This window comes from Thalassophryne amazonica, chromosome 9 (assembly GCF_902500255.1).
Source record: "Thalassophryne amazonica chromosome 9, fThaAma1.1, whole genome shotgun sequence".
In the NCBI taxonomy this organism is placed as follows: domain Eukaryota; kingdom Metazoa; phylum Chordata; class Actinopteri; order Batrachoidiformes; family Batrachoididae; genus Thalassophryne; species Thalassophryne amazonica.
The window spans coordinates 56,417,125-56,437,088 of record NC_047111.1 but is presented as its reverse complement, the minus strand read 5'-3'; the positions used below and the strand labels follow the sequence as shown (position 1 = coordinate 56,437,088).

At 40.6% G+C, this 19,964-nt stretch overlaps 1 protein-coding gene and 1 long non-coding RNA gene across 2 annotated transcripts in view; both read left to right on the top strand.

Annotated features, from left to right (window-relative positions):
* The first annotated feature begins 3,323 nt into the window (after positions 1-3,323).
* Positions 3,324-10,058, top strand: LOC117517154. The gene is made up of 3 exons (XR_004562668.1): positions 3,324-3,444; positions 6,948-7,030; positions 10,000-10,058. It is a non-coding gene; the product is annotated as an uncharacterized LOC117517154 (long non-coding RNA).
* Positions 10,059-12,324: 2,266 nt separating this feature from the next.
* Positions 12,325-19,964, top strand: part of LOC117517922 — a 29,136-nt gene continuing 21,496 nt past the window's right edge. The window contains exons 1-7 of the mRNA XM_034179055.1: positions 12,325-12,456; positions 12,533-12,606; positions 12,786-12,859; positions 12,954-12,978; positions 18,023-18,045; positions 18,980-19,131; positions 19,298-19,427. Of these exons, the coding sequence (XP_034034946.1) occupies positions 12,351-12,456; positions 12,533-12,606; positions 12,786-12,859; positions 12,954-12,978; positions 18,023-18,045; positions 18,980-19,131; positions 19,298-19,427 (584 nt within the window). The 5' untranslated portion in view covers positions 12,325-12,350. The remainder of the gene's footprint in view (positions 12,457-12,532; positions 12,607-12,785; positions 12,860-12,953; positions 12,979-18,022; positions 18,046-18,979; positions 19,132-19,297; positions 19,428-19,964) is intronic.

Genomic DNA, 19,964 nt, shown 5'->3' with positions numbered 1-19,964 from the left:
AACTTTTATCCTTCTCGTACCGTCACTTATATTTGCACACACAAGTTTACATACACCTGGACTAAAAACATCCATTTTTTCTGACTGTACATTTTCCAGTGTATCAAACCTGTGTTAATCAGTGAGAATGTCTCCTGGATTTCCATGTAGTTGTTTAAAAACAGTAGTTACAACATACATTTATTTCACATTTTTCTTCAAAGACCGGCTGTCTGCCTGGGTGGTTGTGGATGTTGCGTCAGTGTATGCTCCCAAACTTGACTTTTTTTGAAATGTCAGATTTTTTGTGGGTTGCTTATATATATATATATATATATATATATAAAATCAGGCTCGATAGGCAGGATGGGCTGGACGCAAATGCACGACGCTGGAACACAGTTTAGAGGAGACGAAAGGTTTACTTGGTGAACAAGCTGGGGTCGGTACACAAAAAGGCAGTCCAAACAAAGCAACAGGATCAGAAACATCAAGCGAGTAAGCGTGGTCCAAGTACACAGGCAGGAAGTCAAAAAAACGATAAGGCAACAAAACAAGGCTAGAGTACAAGAACAAGGCTGGAAGCGAAGGCACAAGGCACAACGATCTGGCGAAGGACAGAGACAAACTGTGAGGCTTATAAAGCACCCAGGTGATTAATAGTAAACTCAGAACAGGTGTGTGGAGAAAGTCCCAGAACCGGGGTGTGGCCAGACAGAGAGAGACACCCACCAAAGAACCAGGAGAGAAAGGCAAGAAACAACCAGACAGCGAAAACCCAAGCAGAAAGATAGAGCAGAGACAGGGCAAGAGATAGATGGAACACCAACAACCACCCAGAAACCCAAGAACCTGACATATATATACACACACCAAAGTGAATACTTTTTTAAACAGCACAGAAGATGACAAAAATTGGTGGAATTATGTTAAAAAGCTTCTGAATGAATAACTGCCATAAATTCCGGGTTAAACTAAATCAAAACACTGCAAATTATTTGGTTCTTTCCAAGAAAAAAAAAAAATACTGATTTAGAAGAGTTGGTTATTTTATCTTGTTTTAAGAGTTCATTTCTTACGTTAAGTGCTCACCATGCTTATTTCTTGATATATATATATATATATATATATATATATATATATATATATATATATATGCTTAGTTGTTTCATTATGGGGTAACATATGTCACATCATGTCATAGAATCCAATGGATGTCGACCTTGTTTGACCTTTATTTTGGAGACCAAACATTCAACACAGTAAAAACTATTCCATTTATTTCAACCAATAACTTTTTTTTTTTAATTTTTGACCTCTGTGTACCCCTTCATTGATCCATACCTGGCTACGGCTGCCACAGATTTTTGTGTCAATCAATCAATCAATCAATCAATTTTTTTATATAGCGCCAAATCACAACAAACAGTTGCCCCAAGGCGCTTTATATTGTAAGGCAAGGCCATACAATAATTATGTAAAACCCCAACGGTCAAAACGACCCCCTGTGAGCAAGCACTTGGCTACAGTGGGAAGGAAAAACTCCCTTTTAACAGGAAGAAACCTCCAGCAGAACCAGGCTCAGGGAGGGACAGTCTTCTGCTGGGACTGGTTGGGGCTGAGGGAGAGAACCAAGAAAAAGACATGCTGTGGAGGGGAGCAGAGATCAATCACTAATGATTAAATGCAGAGTGGTGCATACAGAGCAAAAAGAGAAAGAAACAGTGCATCATGGGAACCCCCCAGCAGTCTACGTCTATAGCAGCATAACTAAGGGATGGTTCAGGGTCACCTGATCCAGCCCTAACTATAAGCTTTAGCAAAAAGGAAAGTTTTAAGCCTAATCTTAAAAGTAGAGAGGGTGTCTGTCTCCCTGATCTGAATTGGGAGCTGGTTCCACAGGAGAGGAGCCTGAAAGCTGAAGGCTCTGCCTCCCATTCTACTCTTACAAACCCTAGGAACTACAAGTAAGCCTGCAGTCTGAGAGCGAAGCGCTCTATTGGGGTGATATGGTACTACGAGGTCCCTAAGATAAGACGGGACCTGATTATTCAAAACCTTATAAGTAAGAAGAAGAATTTTAAATTCTATTCTAGAATTAACAGGAAGCCAATGAAGAGAGGCCAATATGGGTGAGATATGCTCTCTCCTTCTAGTCCCCGTCAGTACTCTAGCTGCAGCATTTTGAATTAACTGAAGGCTTTTTAGGGAACTTTTAGGACAACCTGATAATAATGAATTACAATAGTCCAGCCTAGAGGAAATAAATGCATGAATTAGTTTTTCAGCATCACTCTGAGACAAGACCTTTCTGATTTTAGAGATATTGCGTAAATGCAAAAAAGCAGTCCTACATATTTGTTTAATATGCGCTTTGAATGACATATCCTGATCAAAAATGACTCCAAGATTTCTCACAGTATTACTAGAGGTCAGGGTAATGCCATCCAGAGTAAGGATCTGGTTAGACACCATGTTTCTAAGATTTGTGGGGCCAAGTACAATAACTTCAGTTTTATCTGAGTTTAAAAGCAGGAAATTAGAGGTCATCCATGTCTTTATGTCTGTAAGACAATCCTGCAGTTTAGCTAATTGGTGTGTGTCCTCTGGCTTCATGGATAGATAAAGCTGGGTATCATCTGCATAACAATGAAAATTTAAGCAATACCGTCTAATAATACTGCCTAAGGGAAGCATGTATAAAGTAAATAAAATTGGTCCTAGCACAGAACCTTGTGGAACTCCATAATTAACTTTAGTGTCGGCCATGGTACAATGACGCTGGATACTACGTGTCATTTCGTCACCTTAAGTGGTACCGAGTAATTGCAGACAAACTTAAGGCTGCACATTTGATATTTCATTGCTTTTGTAATCCAGGAAAATTCATCATGGATAGCATTCGATTACGATTGTCAAGGAACGCTGCGCTTGGAAGGAACCATGGACAGCTTAAAGGTCTCGCTGTTGGGTACGGAGTGGGAGGCTTCTGTCCCCCTCAGCCTGAATCAGTGGCACTCCGTCTGCCTGACCTGGTCCAAAACAAAAAGCAGACGTGCCTTATATGTCAATGGAACCATGTTGAACATCACAGCTGGTGAATCAGGCCCACACAGTGGGTTGAAAGGTCAGGTCATACACTGAATGTAGGACCAATCCCTAAGTGCCATTGCACTGACTGAGCTGTGGTCTTTCCTGTCCTCCTAGGTGATGTGGAGATGGCTACTTCGTGCTCTGAACTGACCCCAAATGGAACACTAATTCTGGGCAAAGCACCTGCTGTGAATGGCATTAGCAAGCTTTCAAGCCCCCTGTCTCTGTCTCTGTTTCGGTTATGGCAACAAGAACGTAGCAGAGAGGAAGTGACATCACTTTATTGTACAGAGGGAGACATCGTGAAGTGGGAGCAGAACAACTGGGATACTAAAACCTGCGCACCAATTCCTGATCACAGCCTGCATTGTGGTGAGCAAACAGAAAACACCACAATCTAAAAGCTTTAAAACTGGGTTTTTACAAATGTTCAAAGAAACACTCAAAGAAACACTCAGAGGCCAACGAGACAACTAGGAATACTTCAAAAACATTTAGGTGGAAAATGAGAGCAAAAACCTTCAAATCTTTGATACCATATAAACAAAAACACAGGCTATTTAAAAAACAAACAAACAAAAAAACAAGAAACCAAAGTAAATTAATATTTTGGACATGGTGTCATCCTTGGGGAATATCACGGTGAATCTGGATTAAAAAAGTGTTTCTTTGCATTTTAAAGCTTTAATATTTATGAATCAAGTCACGTAATTTCAGGAAATAAACTGCACCTCATATGAGAAGCTTTGTATAAATTATCACTATCCTGGCTTTAAAACAGCATACTTTATTTTATAGGGTATAAGTCACTTCTATGGCACACTGGTGCAACTTATATACCAAAAATTCCTATATTCATTAATAATGATAATTATGACTATTCATATAGGACATTCTCAGGAATCAAAGAATGAAACAAAATAAACTCCAATAATCAAAGAATAAATGTGAACAATAAAAAGTATGCAACAATAAAAAGTATGCACACCAATGCACAAAAATCCTAAATTAAAGAGCTGATGATGGAGAAAGAAGGTCCTATAATTACACTCCAGTGTGACTTATATATGGGATGTTCCCCTTTAAGAGGCATTTTAACAGGTGTGACTTATACTCCGGTAAATATGATTGTTTCGACAGGCCCTCTAATCTGCTGCTCGTGGTTGGACAGTTGCATTTTTGAGGCAACTCAAACACCCAGGATTCTGAGTTTTAATCATACTTCTTGGCACCATAGGACTTTTTATTGAGCCTAAAAAGTTGGAGGAACATAGGTCAAACAGTTTTATCAATATAGCAAAGACCAAATTTTGAACTTACAGCAGATATGGAAAGTTTACATACCTTTCATCTCTTACACATTTTAATTTTTTCATGTCACAAAAAAAGAAATCTGTCAAGACTGCAAGCACTGGGTGGCTGGATACCAATGCAGGACTCACGGACGCATGTGTAAGAGTAAAAGGGCTTTATCCAAAAATCACAGACAGAGGTACGGTACACAGTTAGGGAGTCAACGTCGCAGAAATACAGAAAAAGGACAGGCTGGAGCGTATTCAAACAACGAGCGAAGTTCACAGAAACATGGCGTCAGAGAGATAAGAGGGCGAGACAAAGGCAAAAAAAACAAAAAAACAAGGCAGGGTCAAACACAGGCTGGCAATCAGGCAAAAGGCAGAGAACACAGCTGGGACAAAGACAGTGAAGTACAACTAACTAGCAGTGAGGAGGTGAACACAATGGACCTAAATAGAACAGGAAGTGATTGGTAAACAAGCTGCACATGTGGGGAGAGGTTTCTAGAAAGGGGTGTGGCTAGATGAATCCAAGATGATACATGATGCACGATACAGAGAACAACACAAGGTGGAGTGATAAAAAGACAGAGATACGTGAAGAGGTGCCAAGAGAGTGAGTGAAGGAAAACACAAAACACACAGCATAAAAGTGACAGACAAAGACACAATGACAGGTGCAGTGATGTGGAGTGGGAACACAATCAGACGGATGTGAGGAAAACAGAGAACACAGATCAAACGGAAACCTAGGAAGAGTAAAATACAACTATGAACCGGAACAGAACTGAGATGAACATGAGAAAAATAAGTACAGAAAAATAAGTACAGAAGAAAAACCTACATGAGAACTAATCAGAGAATAATAAGAAAATAAATGCAAAGACGAAACTAAACTGGGACTGACTAAGAGAACAAAGTGGCTAAACAAACTACAAGAAAAACAGAGACTACATGAGAAAAGCAACACTAAATGAGAAAAGCAACACAGACAAATGCTAAACTAATAATCAATAGTGAACAGACAAACGGACAAAACAAAACTAGAATGGAACTGAACAATGGCCAAAGTATAAAAGTAACAAAGAAACAAAGTAACAAAGCAAAATAGAACAGGGAATAAACACATGATGAAAATAAAATAATTAGTAAATCAAAGCTGGAGCAGAAGGTGAGTAAGAGAAAGGAGGCAAAAATGGACTCCAAACCCCAGATCCGGGCTGAAATCTGACAAAATCAATGTTTCTCTCAGCTAAAATTTAAAAATTAGCCAATTTAAATTCATACCAAAAATAATCTTACACAAGACAAATTAAATTAAAATATCAAAGCCAAAGTGATGTAATGCATAAGTATGTGTACCCTTTAATATAACACATCTACTGTACATCATCACTTTTACAGCCGGCTTTCTTTGGACAATCAGGTGATGTGTCTATGGATTTTTCACTGAATATGTCTTGGATTTCAGTTACATTGATCATTAAGAATTATAAACAGTATGGTAAATCTGTCTGGAGTAGACAGTTATGAAAAAAAAACAACAACTAATCAACCGTGCAAGAAGGAAACAAGTCAAAGAATTAATCAATTCCTTCACCAATTGTGAAGGGATTATTATAGGCTTAAGGGGCTGTGCAAAGTACAACTTTTGTTTATTGCGTCACCATTTATACAGCTTCATAGTGAAGTGGAACAGTGAAGTGTTTTCATTAAAAGAAGACATGAAATTTCAGTTAAAGTTTACCAGAAGGCACTTGGGAGTTATGAGATTGATCTCTTTTTGCATCATAATGTTCTTCTTACTGCAGTATTTTTCAATAACAACAACAAAAATCTAAGACAGCAAAATGTTGTTCTGAATTTGGAGGTTTTTTCCAGATCTGCAATTGCTATCAGGCTAATATTTTGTCTTCTGTCTTTTTCTTCTTTTCTGGGCCTCTAATATAGTTATAGACTCATAGTCACAAAAGTAACGCAACGTTTTTGTTCCCATTTTTCATATATTGAAGGAAAAGAGCTAAGATTTCTTCTAAATATATAAAATGCTTATTTCTCTCAAATTTTGTTCACAAATGTGAACATTCATATTCAGGACTATTTCTGTCTGTAATCCATCCACGTGGCTGCTGTGGCATATCAAGATGCTTATTAAACGGCATGATTATTGCACAAATGTGCCTTGGACTGGTCACATTAAAAGTCCACTCAAAAATAACGTATTTTACAGAGTCTAAGTCCCACCAGAGTAGTGAAAAACGGCGATGTATAATCCAGAAAATATGGCATGCAGTTAGAGTGTGCATCCTTGAGCAAGACTCAGAACCCCTAAACTGCAGGACATGGGGGGTACATTTGACCCCACACAAATGTGTAGTTACGCTGCAGACAAAGAAGCAGGAGAACAAACAAACCTGTCCAGAAACAAACGTTTCCAGGTTTAAGGCAGAAAATTCAATTTTGCAAAAATACATTATTGTTAGACTGTTATTTGAAAGTTATTTCTTATTTTAATCCACAAAGCTTTTTTCTTTTTTGCTGACATATAATTTGTATGCTGTTTAACATTCTCTTCGGCAGTGTGGTCAGATTATGAGGTGAAGCTGATGTGTGACATCACAGCCAGTGAGCTCAACAAGGCCACAGACATCGTCCATCACTGGGTAAAACAGCAACACATGAAAAAAGTGCCAAATCACAAACACTGTCATTGTTGGGGGTGTGTGTGTGTGTGTGTGTGTGTGTGTGTGTGTGTGTGTGTGTGTGTGTGTGTGTGTGTGTGTGTGTGTGTGTGTGTGTGTGTGTGTGCGCTCTGCATGTCATGTCATGTCTGCAGTCAGGTCATATGTATTTGGATAATGCCATTTTGTGTGTATAGAATAGAATAGAATAGAATAGAATAGAATAGAATAGAATAGAATAGAAAGCCTTTATTGCCATTGTACAGGAACAAAAGAAATGCTGCAAGTACAACAACATTGCAAGGGCTGCTACAAAACAATTGCATTTGTGTTTGAATTGCTTGCGAAATGAGTACAAAATAAAAAATACTGTATAAATAAAGACAGTTACAGTGTTTGCATCTCAAACAACATTTATGCAACATGATGTTGCATAATAAACACCAGACAATGGTAACACACAGTGTGTAATAAAAACTATTTTGCATGAAAGTATTCACAGCGCTTCACTTTTTCCACGTTTTTCTATGTTACAGCCTTATTTCAAAATGGACGAAATGCATTTTTTTCCCCCTCAAAATTCTACACACAACACCCCATAATGACAACATGAATGTTTTTTTTATTTTTGCAAATGTATTAAAATATAGAGTTAAGAAATCACATGTACATAAGTTTTCACACCCTTTGCTCAGTACTTGTTGATACACCTTTGGCAACAATTACAGCCTCATGTCTTCTTAAATATGATACCACAAGCTTGGTGCACCTATCTTTGGGCAGTTTTGCCCATTCCCCTTTGCAGCACCTCTCAAGCTCCATCAGGTTGGATATGGAGCGTCGGTGCACAGTCCTTCAGGTGCCTTTTGGCAAACTCCAGACAGGCTGCCATGTGCCTTTTACTAAAGAGTGGCTTCTGTCTGGCCACTCTACCATACAGGCCTGATTGATGGATTGCTACAGAGATGGTTATCCTTCTGGAAGGTTCTCCTTCCAGAAGGAATGCTGGAGCTGTGACAGCGTGACCATCGGGTTCTTGGTCACCTTGCTGACTAAGGCCCTTCTCCCTCAATCCCTCAGTTAAGACAGGCGACCAGCTCTGGGAAGAGTCCTAGTGGATCTGAACTTCATCCATTTACGGATGATGGAGACCACTTTGCTCATTGGGACCTTCAAAGCAGCAAAATTTTTCTGTACCCTTCCCCAGATTTGTGCCTCGAGACAGTCCTGTCTCAGAGGTCTACAGACAATTCCTTTGACTTCATGTTTGGTTTGTGCTCTGACATGCACTGTCAACTGTGGGATCTTATATGTAGACAGGTGTGTGTCTTTCCAAATCTTGTTCACTCAACTGAACTGACCCCAGGTGGGCTCCAATTTAGCTGTAGAAACATTTCAGAGATGATCAATGGAAACAGGATGCACCTGAGCTCAATTCTGACCTTCATGGCAAAGGCTGTGAATACTTATGTCCATGTGATTTTAGTTTTTTAATGTTTAATAAATATGCAAAAATCTCAACAAAACATCTTTCACATTGTTATTATGGGGTATTGTTTGTAGAATTTTGAGGAAAAAAAATAATTTCATCCATTTTGAATAAGGCTGTAACATAACAAAATGTGGATAAAGTGAAGTTCTGTGAATACTTTCTAGATGAACTGTAACCTGCAGTGTCTCAGTCCACCCAGATGTAAATGGATACTGGCTTTAGCTGGGTAACCTGCATTGGACTGCTGTCCCATCCAGGGGGGAGTCGTAGACTCTATGCCACTTTGTGCTTTGGAATCCAGAGATAACTACCACCACCAACAGGTCTCAAGGGTCTTGACAATAGACTCCTTCAGGCTTTGACCTATACACACTAAGTGCATTTAATTTATAAATTACCACGTCAAACCTGCATCTGTATGCAAAGGGTACAGTACAAGGGATCTTTGCCACAATGATGGTAAAGATGTCCAAAAGTTCCCTTTCTTGGTCTCATGCACTGGAGTGTGTATTATTTGGAGCTAATCTAACCAATTTATAATCTTGCAGCAGAAGCCAGAACTTTACAAACCGGTACACTGTATGAATGTGAAGGCTTTTACTCTGACCTGGGCGGCATGGTGGATTAGTGGTTGGCACTGTTGCCTCACAGCAAGGTCATGGGATCAATTCCCACCTGGTCCTTTATGTGTGGAGTTTGCATGTTTTTCCTGTGTTTGCGTGGGTTTCCTCCCACATCCAAAGACATGCAGGTTAGGTGAATAAGTGACTCTAAATTAACTGTAGGTGTGAGTGTTTGTCTATTTGTGGTCCAGCGATAGACTGGCGTCCTGTCCAGGGTGTGCGCCACCTCTCGCCCTATAGCTGCATCCTTTCAGCCTGATTAATCATCACAGCCTGCCGAAAGCTGTTATCCATGTAAGACACCACTGCTTTGGAAGGCAATGTCTGGGAATGCTTTAATTCCTTATTGCGGAAATTGCTTGAGAATAAATGCAGGGTGAAGGTATTTTTGAACAAGTCCCTCTGTGTTTCTTTTTCTTCTTGATATTTGTCATCGATGCTTGCATAGCGGGTGAACTGTGAGTGTCCCTGCCACCACCATTAAAAAATAAAAGTCTAATCTGATCATCAGGTTATCAGAGTCGACACACTGACCTTACCTTTGTCTGACTATGTAAAAGGAAGTGTGCAACCCTTTTATTAATTTACTTAAATATCCATGAGCCATGTCAGGTCACAAACCGGTGACAAAGCAGCTCCAAAGATGTTTTTTTTTTAGGACCAGGGTTCACTACATTATAACCCCTACAAACACACCAGATCTTGATATTATGATCATTGAAGTCTACAAAAGCTGGACTATGTTTGATCTCTGTTGGATCAGACTATATGAGACTGGTGTTACTTTGACCGTGTGCACTCGCTGAAAATGTAAATGCTATTTGTTGTTCCTGCAGCTCAAACAGGTGCTTCCGGACAGCTTCGGTTTACACACTGTGGAGGTCTTTCATGCACCCGGGTAGGAACACATTCAGCTTTACAACACTGATATGTTTTTGCGTGTACTGTAAACAAGGTTGGGTAGGATTACTTTGAAAGAATACATGTGGATTACATCTATGTATGTACATACATTTGGATTACTTGTAATCTGATTACTTTTGGATTACATTTCAAAGTAATCCTACCCAACCTTGACTGTAAAATGCCAGGAATTAAATACCTTTTAGTTAGTTAGTTTGTTTGTTTGTTTTTTTAATAAAACTATATGCATCAGAGAGGAGAAATAATGAGCCACTTTCATTTAGACCCACTGTGATCTCTTACACAGATCCCCCCCTGAAGGCACCCTTACAACACCTCATGCACAAACAAGGGTAAGTCTGCATAGATTATCTTTATTAAAGCAGCTAAGTGTCCTCACTGACATCAATAACAAGAACACTCGGGGTGCACCATATCCTGCCAAGATTCCAATATTTATTATGAGTCGGGTTCATAAGTAATTGGACAGTGACACAATTTTTGTCATTTTGCTTCTCTACGTGGCCACAGTGGAGTCGAAATGAAATACCCATGATGTGCTTGTAGTGTAGACTTGCATCTTTAATTCAAGTGGTTTAACAAAAATATTGTATTAATATTGTAAATAGTCAGACTAAATAAAAGGATTATTGTTAATGCAAATCATCACTTTTTCACCCAGTCCTCTTTAGACAGATCAAGGGATGGATACATGAACATTTCTGTCACTGATTATGTTTTAGACTTTATTTACATTGATCACTATTAAATACAAACACTAGTACATTATGGTCAATCTGTGTGGAGTAGGTACTTCTCAAAAAACTGAATGAATGTGCAAATAGGAGACCAGTGAGGGAAGCCACCAAGGCTCTCTAATATTTCTGAAGGAATTTTATGCTATTCTGGCTGTGACTGGAGAAACTGTGTGGTACATTTTTATGTCTGTTGCATCACCAGTACTACAGTTTCATGAAAGTGGTATAGAAAAGGATTTTTTTAAACAATGATGTGAAATTTTACATACAGTTTGCCAGAAAGCACACTGGAGAGTCAAGCTGAGATTTGATTTTTTTTTTTTTTGTATTAAAATTATTTTTCTGTTCCACTACACCATGAACCCAAAATACAACATGCACAGTTTATCACAGCGATAGAAGCCTGTAACTCCTTCAGATTTCTCATGGGTGTCTTGGTGGTTTACCTCATCAGTCTCTTTCTTGCATGGTCTCTCCGGTTTTGTGAACTGCCTACTCCAGTCTGATTTGCCACAGATGATCATGCTATTTGTAGTTCTTAACAACTGATGTAAATGAAGTACAAAAGATATTCAGTGACTTGTAAATATTCATGTAGCCACTGACTTGCCTAAAGAAGACAAACTGTAAAAGTGCTGATTTGTATTTGCAATTTTTTAAATTTGTCCAAGTACTTATGGCCTCTGAAAATGGAGGGATGATGTTTAAAATGGTTGTAATTCCAAAGTGGTTAATCTTATATATTTTTTCAGCCCCCAAATTAAAGGTTTAAGTTAACACTATAAGCATATCTTGATTGTTTCATTTCAACTCCACTGTAGAAGTTGTACAGAAGTACAATTACAGTGTTCATTGTCCACATCGTTATGGATCTGACTGTACCTGTACTGCTGCTAATATAAAGTTGCTGACATAAACACATTTGACTGCAACAGTTTTATGTAATGTGACCAGTGTTGTCATATATCTTGTTTTTCAGGCACAATGCTCACTCCAGAATTTCACAAGGTATTAAAGTTTGAAATAGATTTATATAACATTTGAGTAGGCAATAAGATGATCTGTAACTGACAAATGCTGACTTCTTGATCAGCTGAACACAACTGACATATCTCACCAGGTATACACACACACACACACACACACACACACACACACACACACACACACACACACACACACACACACACACACACACACACACACACACACACACACACACACACACACACCCACCATCTTTCATTCCCCTTCTCTCCAGAGTGTACCTCCACCTCTGCAGGTTCATGTTAACCTGCTCTCTACACTCAACAGATCATATCATCTGAAGACATCACTGTCCATAGAGGCACCAGTTTGATCTCATGTGTTTATAGCCAAGATGTTATTCAACCCAAGTTACTCAGTTTTTGTACAGCACAGTATTTACAGAACACCACACAATTGTTTAAAATTGTCTGTTTCACACTTACAGGTTCAACTGCTTGTTCTATTTAACTGCGCTCCCTGGCTTGGATGTGGCTGTTATGCAAAAGAATATTAAATGTTTCCTCAACAACCCCTACGGAAATGAATCAAGTTGTTTAGAGGCAGTCGCAAACAGCATACAAACCACGGCTGTGAAAATCTCTGGTGAGTCTTTTAAGATACAGTTTCAGGATTCTTTTTTAAAAACTTGATATCGGGAATTATTTTTTTTCTTTTCCAGAGTTCTATTTTGAGGTTGAGGCCAACGTGTCCATAACAGGAGGCCACGATCCAGAGCAAATCCTTTCAACTTGGGTTTGTTTCACATATTCTTAGGGCTGTCACACAAATTGCACTGAAGCAAATTGAATGTGGGAAGTGAAGGAGAACAAACAGAATGTACCATATGCAAAATGCAAAACAATGTGTTATATAGTTTGCAGGTTAGTAAATTAAGGGGCTGTTGAAACTCTGTTACAACACTTTCTTCACAGATCAGCAAAGCTCTACCACATCCTAATATGACGGTGCTCGACTTCCAGCTGTTGCCGAAGCCTCATGGGTACAGGTAATGTTACTGTGAAACACAATCATCATCTTTACTCTCAGACTGGTGCGCAGTTCAACTACTAAATATGCCAATTTACCAATTTCATTTCCAGGCATAAGAATAAGCAAATAAACACGGTAAGTAAAGAAACAAAACATTATCTCATGGTTACCTGAGGCCATCAAATATGGCCATTTGGGTATAGCGAAGGCATTTCCTCTGTCTGTGCTCAGCATAAGTCCAGTCAGTTTACTGCTAGAGTCTTCAAATTCACAGGGAACATTATTGGGACACAGACCTTGGACAAGTTAAAAAATGGCTAACCTTGACCTATTTTAGAAGGTATTTTAAGAGGTTAAAAAGTCACGTTTTGCTCCTATTTTTATGGTATTGTAGCGGGATGAAAGTCCCGGGTCCCAATTGAAAAAACATTCCCGCTCGCTTGGCTAACGGGGAGTTCCCCTTTGGCTGACCTGGTAGAGGAACGGTCTTTTGGTGCGAGCCGCGTGGGTTCGATCCCCCACCGTCGTCCCGGCCACGAAGGTCCTGCTTCTTCAATCTGGTGTCACGAACAGGATGTGGGTCACAGAGTATGCTAACATGCACCTGTGACTTCGGAACAAAGTCAAAAATGGTGGGGAGATGTGTAGCGGGATGAAAGTCCCGGGTCCCAATTGAAAAGATGTTCCCGCTAGCTTGGCTAACGGGGAGTTCCCCTTTGGCTGACCTGGTAGAGGAACGGTCTTTTGTGCGAGCCGCGTGGATTCAATCCCCACCGCCGTCCCGGCCACGAAGGTCCTGCTGCTTCAGTATGATGTCACGGATGTTAGCAGGGTGACATCACTTCCTGGTATCGCTAGCTGCTAACTTCACTTTGTTCTTGGCTAGAAATAACACCTTTCTCATATATTATGTAAAAGTTAGTGAGAAATAAACACTTAAACATTTAAACAATAAACACAAAACATTTAGCGGACGTTAGCATGGTGGCGACATTTCCTAGCTGTTAACTTTGCTTTGTTTTTGCTAGAAATAACACCTTTCTCATATATTATGTAAAAGCTAGTGAAAACGCCGTTTTTGGAACCTAATGTGACCGTAGGACCTTTGTGGTCGGGACAGCAGTGGGATCAAACCCGGACGGCTCGCACTAAAGACCATTCCTCTACCAGGTCAGCCAAAGGGTAATTCCCTGTTAGCCAAGCTAGCGGGAACGTCTTTTCAATGAGGACCTGGGACCTTTATCCCGCTACACTAATAACACCTCAGGAGTGATTTATAAGACATTTTGTGGACGTCAGCGTGTACACTAATGTCTGGTAACTCAAAGATAACTTCCTATGGAGTTAAATTTATCTGATTAATACCTGCAAATGCACACAGGGTGGATCTACAAATATTCCTTGATTTGCACAACTGCTCTTGTCAAAAGCTCATGTACACGCACATGTAAGGCGCCGTTAAAATGTAAATATTGTTTTTGATTGATTGTTTGATTGATAGATAGAAGGGCTTTATTGAACATGTACAAATTGTACATAAGACAATAGGATCTTAATAATTAATTAAAAACTGTAAACTGTAAAGAACACAAGGCTCATACGGCCAAGGGTATTTTAGCATTGCTTTATATTTTTATAGTGTCAATGTATACGATCTTTAGGAACTTCAGCATGTTAGGGCAATGTATTGAATGAAAAAGCAAAAATGTTTTAAGATAATTTACAGCTGATAGGTATATACAATACAGTATTTCTAAACAAATATTAAAAAAAATAAAATGTGTTACCAGCTTTCACCTTTTAAATTTCATAGTTTCTTTAAAATATTTCTGGATTTTTAAGAAACTCAGGTTCTATTTAATCCAATTTTTTTTTAAATCATATGATTATGGAGTGAACATCAGTAACTATAGTAAACAGAAATATATGAATATGCTTGTTTTTGGCCCCAGTTTTTGTGAGTAAGTGTAAAAGATTAAAGACTTTTTCTATGAACACAAAATTTTTTATTTTCCTCAAATATTGTTCACAACTTTGCTAAAATTCATATTAGGAAGCATTTCACCTTTGTCAAGATAATCCATCCAGCTGGCAGGTGTGGCATATCAGGATGCTGATTAAACAGCATGATTATTGCACAGATGTGTCCTGGACAGGTCACAATAACCCATTGTGAAATTAAACCTTTTGTGTGCTTGTGTACCAGGCATGAAGGTTTTTTGTTTGTTTGTTTGTTTGTTGCCTCTCCGGGAACCATCACCTTATTGTCGTGGAGAGGATTGTGTGCCACTGTGAACCTGAGAGCTGTGTTGTCTGGAGCCTTTGTGCTCCTGGTAGGGTCTCCCATGGCAAATTGGTCTCAGGTGAGAAGCCAGAATAAGAATGGTTCACAAGACACCATGATAGAACGAGGTAGAGGAAATGTGACCCGGCCCGGAGGAAGCCTGGGGCCCTCATCTGGAGCCAGGCCTGGATGTAGGGCCCATCAGCGAGCACCTGGTGGTTGGGCTTGCCACAGAGTCCAGCCAGGCGCAGCCCGAAAAGCAACATGGACCTTCCATCGCCACCCTGTGGGCTCACCACCCGCAGGGGAAGCTGCTGGTGTCGGGTGCGCTGTCCTTTGGGTGGCAGTGAAAGTCGAGGGCCTCGACGGACCAGACCTGGGTGGCAGTGGCTAGCTCTGGAGGTGTGGAATATAACCTTGCTATGGGGGAAGGAGCCGGAGCTTGTGCGGGAGGTGGAGCGATACCAGTTAGATCTGGTGGGCCTCGGCTCCAGAACCACTCTCCTTGATAGGGGTTGGACCTTATTCTTCTCTGGAGTTGCCCAGGGTGTGAGGCGCCGGGCGGGTGTGGGGATACTCATCAGTCCCCGGCTGAGTGCTGCTATGTTGGCGTTTACTCCAGTAGATGCAAAGGTTGCCGCCCTGCGTTTTCAGGTGACGGCGGGGGGGACGACACTCTGTTGTTTGTGCATATCCACCGAACAGCATTTTGGACTATTCGGCCTTCTTGGAGTCCCTGAATGGAGTCCTGTATGGGACTCCAGTGGGGGATTCCATTGTTCTGCTGGGGGACCTCAACGCACACGTGGGCAATGACAGAGACACCTGGAGAGATGTGATTGGGAGGAACAGCCTTCCTGATCTAAACCCGAATGTTCACTTGTTATTGGACTTCTGTGCTAGTCACGGACTGTCCATAATGAACACCATGTTCGAACATAAAGATGCTCATAATTGTACATGGTACAAGAGCACCCTAGGCCGAAGATTGATTTTGTGATCGTATCAATTGATTTGAGATTGCATGTTCTGGACACTCGGGTGAAGAGAGGGGCAGAGCTGTTAGCTGATCACCATCTGGTGGTGAGTTGGATCAGAGGGTGGGGGAAGACTTTGGCCAGACCTGGTAAGCCCAAACGGATAGTGCGGGTGAACTGGGAACGTCTGGAGGAGCCCACTGTCCGACAGATCTTCAACTCACACCTCTGGCAGAGCTTCTCTAGTATCCCTGTGTAGGTTGGGGGCATTGAACCAGAATGGGCAATGTTCAAAGCTTCCATTGCTGAAGCTACAGCAAGGAGCTGTGGCCTGTAGGTCTTAGGTGCCTCAAGGGACACTGGTGTTCAGGGAAGCTGTCAGACTGAAGAAGGAGTCCTTCCGGGACATGTTATCTTGGAGAACTCCAGAGGCAGTTGCAAGGTACCGACAGGCCCGAAGGGCAGCAGCGTCTGCTGTGGGGGAGGCAAAGCAGCAGGTGTGGGAGGATTTTGGAGCAACCATGGAGAAAGACTTTCGGACGGCACCAAGGTGCTTCTGGCGAACGGTGAGGCACCTCAGGAGGGGAAAACGGGGAACCATCCAAGCTGTCTACAGTAAGGTTGGGACTCGGCTGACCTCAACTGAGGATGTAATCTGGTGCTAGAAGGAACACTTTGAGGAACTCCTGCATCAGACTGGAGCTCCCTCTATAGTAGAGGCACAGCTGGAAGCTGACGGAGGATTTTCATCAATTTCCAAGGTGGAAGTCACTGAGGTAGTCAAACAACTCCGCAGTGGCGAGGCCCTGGGGGTTAATGAGATCCGTCCAGAAATGCTGAAGGCTCTGGGTGTGGAGGGATTGTCTTGGATGAGACGTCTCTTCAACATTGCATTGAGGTCTGGGACAGTGTGTAAGGAGTGGCAAACTGGGGTGGTGGACCCCATATTTAAAAAGGGGGAATAGAGAGTGTGTGCCAATTACAGGGGCATCACACTTTGCAGCCTCCCTTGTAAAGTCTACTCCTGGGTGCTGGAAAGGAGGGTTCGGCTGATAGTCGAACCACTGATTGAAGAGGAACAATGCAGGTTCCATCCTGGTCGTGGAGCAACCAACCAGCTCTTTACTCTCACAAGGATTCTGGAGGATGCATGGAAATATGCCCACCTAGTCTACATGTGTCTTGGAGAAGGCCTATGATCGGGTACCCCGGGAGATACTGTGGGAGGTGCTGCGGGAGTATGGAGTGAGGGGGTCCCTTCTCAGGGCCATTCAATCTCTGTACTCACAAAGCGAGAACTGTGTTTTGGTGTTCGGCAGTAAGTCGGACTTGTTTCCGGTCGAGATTGGCCTCTGCCAGGACTGCGCCTTGTCACCAATCCTGTTTGTGATATTCATGGACAGGATATCGAGGTGTAGTCGGGGGGAGGAGGGTTTCCAGTTTGGTGAGCTCAGGGTCTCATCGCTGCTTTTTGCAGATGATGTGGTCCTGTTGGCTTCATCGGCCCGTGACCTCCAACACTCACTGGATCGATTTGCAGCCGAGTGTGAAAAAAAAATGTTAAATGTTCCTGGATTTGCTCCACATTTTATATCAGTTATATCTCAGGCTGAACCCTTTCTAGTATCAACGATTTCATTAAGTCTGGGAAACCCTGCTAACACACTTCTAAAGCAGTAAACACACTGCACTGACTGACTTTCAAAAAGTAACATTAATTTACTGAGCATATACATTTTTTGTTGCAGGTAATCAATTCAAAAATGTCTTATATTTAACAGGTATAAGGGTCCTTATTGGTGTGTGTACCTCTGCCAAAACAATGTTGCATTTTAAATATCAAATCTTAAAATTTCTGTCTCTCACTGTTCAGACTCAGCAGTTTGACCTCGATTTCAATATTTCCATTCTTTCCCAGGTGGCACCCTATGGAGGTTCCAGGTATGAATTATGCCCCCCTTCCACAAATAAATCAATTGGGAAGCAAATAAAAATAAAGTGGAAAAAAACCCATACAGCTATATTGAAACACATTCTATAATTAGTTGCTCAACAAATATATTATAATTTACATCAAGTGCTGTGAAAACATTTGTGCTTCTTTGAGGTGTTATATATTTAAATGTTTATATGAAATCAAATGTTTTCAAAAAGGAATTTTGGTCATTGTGTATTAAAGTTTCTAAAAATATATATCCAATTTTAACAGTGGAAGCAGATCTCCACAACATGACAAAATGATCGAAGCCAAAATAGTGGCCTGCATAAGTATGTGCCCCCTTACTATAACAACTAAATCATTGCTTTTACTGGAAGTTTAAATTAGACAAGTCAGGAAATGGACACGTGAACATTTTTAAGTCACTAAAAATGTCTTGGACTTCATTTATGTCAATCATTGTGGAATACAAAGAGTATGGTATTGTGTGGTAAATCTGTTTGGAGTAGGCAGTTCTCAAAAACTCATTTTATAAGAAGGAGACTAGTGAGGAAAGCTACCAAGAAACCCAGACAAGTCTGAAGGAGTTATAGGCTTTTGTGACTGGGATTGGAGAAACTGTGAGACACTCTATGTCCTATAAAGGCCCTAGCCTATAGTGCCGATGCTTATCTCCAGATACTGCTGCGGGAAGTGGATGAGGGTCTACACTTTGAGTCTAAGGGGTGTAATTAAAAAAAAAAAAAATAGTATTGATGATGCTTTTTTGTTTTTGATGTCATAAAAAAATCTAAATGTGTAAAACCTCAAGGGAGGCACAGATGTTTTCACAGCACTGCATGTAATATTTAAGAATGCTCAAATGTACTATATGTATTTCAGATGTAATGGCTTATGAGGAACTCACAAGTATTTTTGTTTGTTTTCCCCCTGCAGAGCGGGGTGTGTTTTCCAGGTTCAGGTTGTGACGTCACAGTCAGACCCACATGACATTGAAAACCAAATACGACAGCTGCTGAATAAGACCTATAATGATCAAAATGTCAACATGTCTGCAGAAGATCACAACATACAGATCAGTCGTATTTGTAAGCGAACGTCATATTCAGTGATAAAATCCATGATTTCAAACATGAATCAAAAGCGTACACTTTTTCACACCTGCCATTAAATTCTGACAACCCAAAGACACAAAGTTGTAAATATATTCAGTTCATTTTTGTTGTTGCGTGTGTCTCTTTCACACACCTTCAGTGATAGTTGACTGCAAACCAGAAACCCACTTGACCAGGAAAGGTCTGTTTGTTTGGCTCTCTACCTTTGGAGGGAAAATCGTCACTCACCAGTGTCCAAAGAACCCTTCCCTCTATGCTACACGAAACTGGTGAGAATCTCATGTTCTATCTTTTGTTTTAATTAATGGTGTTACGTTCAGGGTACTGTAGCCAGGAACACAAATAAACATGGCCAAAGGTATACTACAGGGCTCTGTTTTAGGTGCCTTTGGGTTCTATGTGTTGAAATCATACACCATTCACAGATAGGAATCAACAAGTTCAGGTCTTGAGAATGTCATGTAAACCACCAAAAATCCAGCAATAGAGTGAACTTTACAAAATCCTGCTCAAATGGAAGTAATGATGTTCAGTAAGAATGAAAAGTACTTGGTGAAAGACCACAATGTGAAAGATGCATTTCAAAGAAAGTAAGATGGGTGCTTCTGAGATATGCAAAGTCCATGAACATACTGTAAAAAGAAAAAAATGGAAATGATAAAATGCAATACTATGTTTTCTGATTGACATATTTTATTTCATAGTACTTATTCTAAGGTAAAGCAAACAAGTAATTGTCAATCCTGCAGCCAATTTTCCACCTCTCCCTGCTTAACAAACATCGGATGTTCACATCTTAAATCAGT